The 7,500-nt window shown below is 41.4% G+C and overlaps 1 protein-coding gene across 1 annotated transcript in view; it reads right to left on the reverse strand.

Annotated features, from left to right (window-relative positions):
- LOC115125840 (ISL LIM homeobox 1a) overlaps window positions 1–7,500 on the reverse strand; it is a 34,509-nt gene that overhangs the window by 1,637 nt on the left and 25,372 nt on the right. The window contains exons 2-7 of the mRNA XM_065027022.1: window positions 6,308–6,330; window positions 5,122–5,440; window positions 4,492–4,681; window positions 3,250–3,509; window positions 1,096–1,382; window positions 527–694 (exon numbers count right to left, since the gene is read on the reverse strand). Coding sequence (XP_064883094.1) covers window positions 527–694; window positions 1,096–1,382; window positions 3,250–3,509; window positions 4,492–4,681; window positions 5,122–5,440; window positions 6,308–6,330 — 1,247 coding nt within the window. The remainder of the gene's footprint in view (window positions 1–526; window positions 695–1,095; window positions 1,383–3,249; window positions 3,510–4,491; window positions 4,682–5,121; window positions 5,441–6,307; window positions 6,331–7,500) is intronic.

The raw sequence follows: 7,500 nt of genomic DNA on the forward strand, positions 1-7,500 counted from the left end.
TCTCTCCTATCTAAAATGACCAGTTGTGTTCTAGTACAGCCTACCTTCTCTCCTATCTAAAATGACCAGTTGTGTTCTAGTACAGCCTACCTTCTCTCCTATCTAAAATGACCAGTTGTGTTCTAGTACAGGCTACCTTCTCTCCTATCTGAAATGACTAGTTGTGTTCTAGTACAGCCTACCTTCTCTCCTATCTGAAATGACCAGTTGTGTTCTAGTACAGCCTACCTTCTCTCCTATCTAAAATGACCAGTTGTGTTCTAGTACAGCCTACCTTCTCTCCTATCTAAAATGACCAGTTGTGTTCTAGTACAGCCTACCTTCTCTCCTATCTAAAATGACCAGTTGTGTTCTAGTACAGCCTACCTTCTCTCCTATCTAAAATGACCAGTTGTGTTCTAGTACAGCCTACCTTCTCTCCTATCTAAAATGACCAGTTGTGTTCTAGTACAGCCTACCTTCTCTCCTATCTAAAATGACCAGTTGTGTTCTAGTACAGCCTACCTTCTCTCCTATCTGAACTCACCAGTTGTTGAAACGCGGGCTGGTCGATCTCACTCTGTAGCGCGAAGTCACTGAGGACCTTCCAAGGCGGCTGGTAACTCTGCACCTCCACTGGGTTTGCCTGTAAACCACCGTCGTGTCTCTCCGGACTGGCCGCCACCATTGGTGTGCCCGTCATTCCCTGGATATTCTGCAGATAGTCCCAGAGAAACTGATTGTCATATAAAGTTTAAAATTAGCACGTCAACATTGACCCAACAACAACAACAAAAACAACATTAGGTATTTAGAATATGATAAACATGCGAGAATGGGCATGCTGGATATTTGTTGTGTGTGTGGGGGGGGGGGCGACGACACGTATGAACGTATACGCCTGTATCTGGATATATATCTTACGCATCCACAGGCAGACGTATAGGACCATGGTTCCTGTTTCTATTTCACCCCAGTTCTTTCATAACATCAAATGACCAGACAAGAACAGGAGTATTCTAATGAAACAGTTACAACAGCTACCAGCGTTTGGACCGATAAGAACACCACTGTTTTGAATCCTTTATTTAGATAAAGATCAGACAGGGTCCTCACCGTTTTGTCGTTGGGCTGCTGTTGCTGTAACTGTTTCATCAGAATACTCCTCTTCTTGTCCTTGCAACGCTTGTTTTGGAACCAGACCCGGATGACTCGGGGACTGAGACCGGTCATCTCGACTAGCTGCTCCTTCATCAGAGCGTCGGGCCGGGGATTGGCGTTGTAGCAGGTCCGCAACGTGTGGAGCTGTTTTTCGTTAAGAACGGTCCGGACGCGAGTTGTCTTCTCCGGTTGTTTGTGGACGTGCGGTCGGAGCGCGGGCTGTCTGGCTGATATTGGGTCTGCTGTTGAGAAAGAGTGCAGACAAAGAAAAACATTATCTATCGGCACTTCAAACACCATGGCTATATAAAGACATTGTGTTGGATGCAGAAGTTGAGAATACAAAAATATACAATTTGAAAACTACACCAGCACAATAAACCACGGTAGCCTATAAGTCTTAAAAGGATTTCCCAAAACGACCCAGTAGTGGCGCTTAGTATGGAGTATCCATTCATTTTATTGTTATCCGGGGCTTATAGAAATATTTTATGACTATCAACTATCAACCAATCTCATTCTTAACTAATCAATATTCACTTCTGTTTCAATTTCAGATTATTCAAACTTGTATTAGACCTAGATTTTTTTTTTTACTGAAGCCACTGAGAATTTGAATAATGTCAAAAAAAATACAAAAAAATAAAAATAAAAATCAACAACAAAGAAAGAATAAATACCTTGTTTTATAACAGCTACAGGCCTAGTTAACGAGAGTCCACTGGACGTCATAACGAACCTCCATCATCATCACCTTCTTATGGGGTGGATGGGCTATATGTTGATACACTTTGATATTAGCTTGTGTATGGTTATAATTTATAAAACGCTATAACTTTATTAAAGTTGAATGGTTATAACTTTCAGTGAAAGTGCATTCATGTCAGTTTTAACATATCGTTTAAAATGAGTTGTATTGGGTGAACATTTGCGGTCTTAAAACGTGGACCAGGGCGCAGGCCATGAGCGTAAATGGACTGTCAAATAGTCTATGTTTCGGATTACATTGGTGTAGACTTTATGATTGGGTGAATCATTATGAACGAAGCATTGCTTGTGGCTATCTGCCGAGCTTGGGTTATGTACTCTATTTAACATCAGCACTAAGTGCGAGTTCCCGCTTACACATAGGCCTATGGGTATTTAGCCTGAGGAAATAGCATATTCGACCATTCTGAATGCGTGGCCAACTGGCTTGCAAAACTCCCCCAAAAGCAACATAATGCATTTATCAAGTCTATAGGTCCCTCAAACTTCCGTACAAACAATTACGTATAAGACCCAAATGTAGACTGCTGATTGTTCTTTTTTGGCGATGCTTCAAAACATCTAACTAGCTGAAAACATTGGATTTAAATTCATAGTTCCTCCATTCAGCCATGAACATACTTTGCCCAGATATCCTTCCTTGCGGAGGGAACCTTGACAAAAAAAAAAACGCATTTATGCAAATTATTTAATCACTGCACTATTGACATTATCAAACCGATAATTTGGTTCGCATAAACGACTAGTATCCCAACTAGATTAAATAATAGGCTACATTATCTGTTTATAACTATGACATGTAAACAAACGTTTCACCCAATATATTTACATATCATATTATATTGACTCCTGTAAGTGTTAGAAATATATATTGAAATATACATTGAAACTTAAACCTTAAATAAAAAAATAAATAAAAATATTTAAAAAAAATATATATATTTAAAAAACTTCGGCCTGTACTGTAGAGATGTAGGATACACACGGCAAACTGCACATCATGACAACGTTATCCAATAAAACACGTGTTTGGGTTATGTGTTTATATTTGTTCACGTGCACGTAGCCTGTTGTATTAGGGGACATGACAAACGCTTAGCCTAGTTCTATCGAAACATTTCAGTCTATGACGCTATACATTCGTCGTTGTCTTTATGTGTTCAACGTGAATAACCTTTCACAAGAAAGAATCCAAGTAATGCCCCAACCATGAATGAAAGAAAATAAACGTTTCCAACGACTACAACATCAAACCGAATGGCCAACACCTACACCGGCTAAACAAGCCCACAAAAAGAAACAAAGAAACAGCACTGCCATTGATATAAAGTGTTAACCTACCTGCCATTTGTAAAGGTCTGGCCGGGTGGAGGGGGCTGAGGGGGTCTCCGACGCCCATTGTGGCCCGCTCCACGACGTCATGGTCGGCCCGGCAGAACAAGCCATCCTCCCTCAGAGCGAACTCGTCCCCCGGGATGAGCTGTCGGCTGCAGGCCACACACCGAAAACACTCGATATGGTACACCTTGGAGCGCGCTCTCATCACGAAGTCATTCTTGCTGAAACCGATGTTGCATTTAGCGCACTTTATCCCGTATAACCTAGAGGGTAAAGAGGGATTGGATGACCGGTCAGAGTTAGCTAACGGCGTCACTAGGCCCACGACCCACCGTTAGGCTGTGTTACTGTGGCTGGGCAGCACACATAACAGGACAAGCACAGGGGCATCTTTTTGTTTTTAAAGCAGGATTGTTAGGCGTTAATATTGAGTTGTGTTTACATCACATGAGATTACTTGGAACCTGTATAACATATCGTAAAGACAAAGCACAGACCTGTTCTGGGGTAACAGAGAAGAATGGAACACATATTTTTCATGAAAAAGTGCAATTATATCTGGAAATATTCTTAGATGACTTATAGTAACATTCTTCTTCTTATTATTACTATTACTACTACTATAGACGACAACATTACAAATTGTCGAATGTATTAATTACATTGTAGTCTATATGTAGGCCTAATATATTTGGCCAATTTGAGGGATAATAAAATATTTCAATTATAAGCCTAGGTAAATAATATCCAGCTAGACTTCACTTGAATGGCCATCGATACAGTGAAATAACACAGTACATGATATCATTTTGTTTCTATAAAATAGTTTGTACAGAATATGTAAACGTGTTGTAAAATGACAGCACAAATCACCTTAACTGTGTGTGTCCTGATGTGGGTTTCGACAATAGTATACATAGCCTGTTATTATACTGACGAGATAATAACGGCTTAATTGCAATTATGCTGATTTGGTGGTCATAGAAAAAAGAATAGATATGAACACTGTGTGGACTGAAAATATAATATCGAACTGTATTTTTAGATATAATATCTAAACATTACTTTTAAATTGAATTGTCCAGACCATCAGATATGATATTCACGCCAAAAATAAATGTTGATGTCCGTTGTATAACCATGTTAATTATACGATAGCAATTAATACGTGAATGTGTCAACCAATCAATCAATAAGAAACAAAGGTTATCAACGCTATTACATTTCATAACAAACATCTCTTACCTGACATAGTCCCTTTTACAGTAGGTTTTCCCGTCTCGGACAAAGCAGGTACAAGACTCGTCCAGATACTGATTACACTCTGCACACTTCAAACAGGCAGCGTGCCACTCGAGGTCTGGAGAGACCCGCAGAATATACTGGTCGTGGATCTGGTTTCCACAGCCGACACACAGCGAGATCAGCCGCGTTTCTGGAGAACAAAGTCAAAACAGAAAAAAATATCAGAATATATATTAGGACAATTATAAAGATTAGATTGAGTATAAAATAATGTCACATAATGATAATTATACTTTAGTTAATGTTGTAATTTATTATAAAATAATAGACATTCGTTAGTAACACTAATAACGTTATTTATGAATGTGCTATAGTTTAATGTGCAATGCTATTCAATGATCCAGAGTAACTTTACTGACATTGAACGACTTCATCCTCTAGACAGGTATTGTAAAGAAAATTCGGTAGAAAACGTGTCGTTGAATGGGACCTGCTACTACAATGAACGTTGCACAAACAGTTGACAAACGTTTAAAAAACAAAACAAAAAAACAAATTGAGTCTAATGTCGCCGAAGTTTTGCATCACTCAAAATAAAATAGAATAGACAGTTGAACCAGCTTCACTTACTTTTCTGCGGATCCCCATATCGCCCATGTCCAAGAAGTAAGGAGGTGTAAGGTCCACTTTTAAAACGTGCTGCAACAGTTTTAAAGCTGTTTTTGTTCTTCTTTTCCTCCGGACGGCGGTAAAGAAGTAGTAGCCTGTGTGCTGGCCGGTGCTGTCTGAGGGGTAGCCGGGTGTTGCAGGACTTGTTTGGCCGCGGAGGAGCTGTTTTAGTCGGGGGTGGGGGGGGGGGTGGGAGGGTGCTGCTGTCCCTGGTCCCTGTGCTGTGATGGGGCGCGCTAGTCCCTATCTCCCACTCAAACTCCCTTGCACCAACTCTACTCTATCGCCATTGGGCTGACGTAGGACACTTTAACGTCATCTTTATGGGATGCTGATTGGTTATGAAGCCAGGAGCAGCTGTTAATGTTAGCCCCGTCTAAGAACCCGCCCACCCGACTCATGTTATGGACCAGTCTATACTCCACTGAAGCAAGGCTTTTTCCCCACAACTTTGTCATTGATATTATGAAATCATTCATGTGTTTACTCATTAAATTATGAATTTGCATATTGGTGTCAACAAACCCAGTTCAACACAGCCATAGGCTACGACTCTTGCTTCTTTTTCTACGGCGGGATATACATGCAACGTCTTGAGTCGCTAGATATATATATATATATTTATATTGGCCTGTAAGGATTGACAGTATTTCTCTTGGCGAGGTAAAATTAGTTAAAATGAGAGGAAAAAAATGTTAGTTATCTTTTTAACCATAATGTGAAATAAAATGTTGAACAGAATAGAACAGAATAGACTAGATTATATCAGAATATAATGCATCATAACAGAATATAACGGAATAGAATATTATAGACCAGAATGCCTTGTATTTTGTGGTAATCTACTGTATGGCTAAAGGCTGCGTCTTTAATCGTAATTGTAGTTTGTTAGTAAGGAACCGAATTACTCACATTGTGAACCAATATTGAAATGATTTTACCCCAAACAGCCCCTCGAATGGTTTTATAAGTTTGTCTGGGTAATATATAGCTGCTAGTGTTTTCTTTTCATTTTTACAGACATGGTCACAATGTTAGAGTGTGTCATCAGTCTGCAGGGTTGTCAACCCAACCGGCATTACCATATGTAATTACACATAATGACACCCCTAAACCCGTCGAGACACGGGCTGGAATACAAACTCACATTGTGGGGCATCAGATAATAACCTGGTAGAGAAAGAGACAACACGAGTGGGCATTTTTAAAGAGGATGTTTTTATTTAATTTTGACTAATGTGTTGACCAATCTATGTTGTTATTATAACCGATATATAGACAAACAATACATCGTTGAAATATGTCTACCAAGCATTCTTCAAATCGAGGGGACGAGGTGTATTTCTGTACACGGATTAGACTACACGTCTCTGACCCATCAACCTTTGGTCGATGTCTGAAAAGCTCACCAGGCCAGCAGCAGAAAGAGTTTAGGAACCAACGGGGGCATGTTAGACTAAAACACGCCCTCTTGTGTTAGCAGGATGGCCCTATTCAGCAACCCGTTAACTCTACACACACAGACATAGAGACCACCCTTTAACCCCCCCGCCCCCCCCCCGCCACACAGAGACATAGAGACCACCCTTTAACCCCCCCGCCACACAGAAACATAGAGACTAGCCTTTAACCCCCACCCCCACACACAGAGACATAGAGACCACCCTTTAACCCCCCACAGAGACATAGAGACCACCCTTTAACCCCCCGCCACAGAGACATAGAGATTAGCCTTTAACCCCCCCCACAGAGACATAGAGACCAGCCTTTAACCCCCACACACAGAGACATAGAGACCACCCTTGAACCCCACACACAGAGAGATAGAGACTACCCTTTAACCTCCCCCCACACACAGAGACATAGAGACCACCCTTTATCCCCCCACACACAGATACATAGAGACCAGCCTATAACCCCCCCAAACAGAGAGACAGAGACCAGCCTTTAACCCCACACACAGAGACATAGAGACTACCCTTTAACCTCCCCCACACACAGAGACATAGAGACCACCCTTATCCCCCCCACACACAGATACATAGAGACCAGCCTATAACCCCCCCCACACAGAGAGACAGAGAGACCACCCTTTAACCCCCCCACACAGAGACATAGAGACTACCCTTTAACCCCACACACAGAGACATTGAGACCACCCTTTAAACCCCCCCCCACACAGAGACATAGAGACTACCCTTTAACCTCCCCCACACACAGAGACATAGAGACTACCCTTTAACCCCCACACACAGAGACATAGAGACTACCCTTAAACCCCCCACACACACAGACATAGAGACCAGCCTTTAACCCCCCCACACACAGAGACATAGAGAC

Source organism: Oncorhynchus nerka, linkage group LG13 (assembly GCF_034236695.1).
Source record: "Oncorhynchus nerka isolate Pitt River linkage group LG13, Oner_Uvic_2.0, whole genome shotgun sequence".
Lineage (NCBI taxonomy): Eukaryota > Metazoa > Chordata > Actinopteri > Salmoniformes > Salmonidae > Oncorhynchus > Oncorhynchus nerka.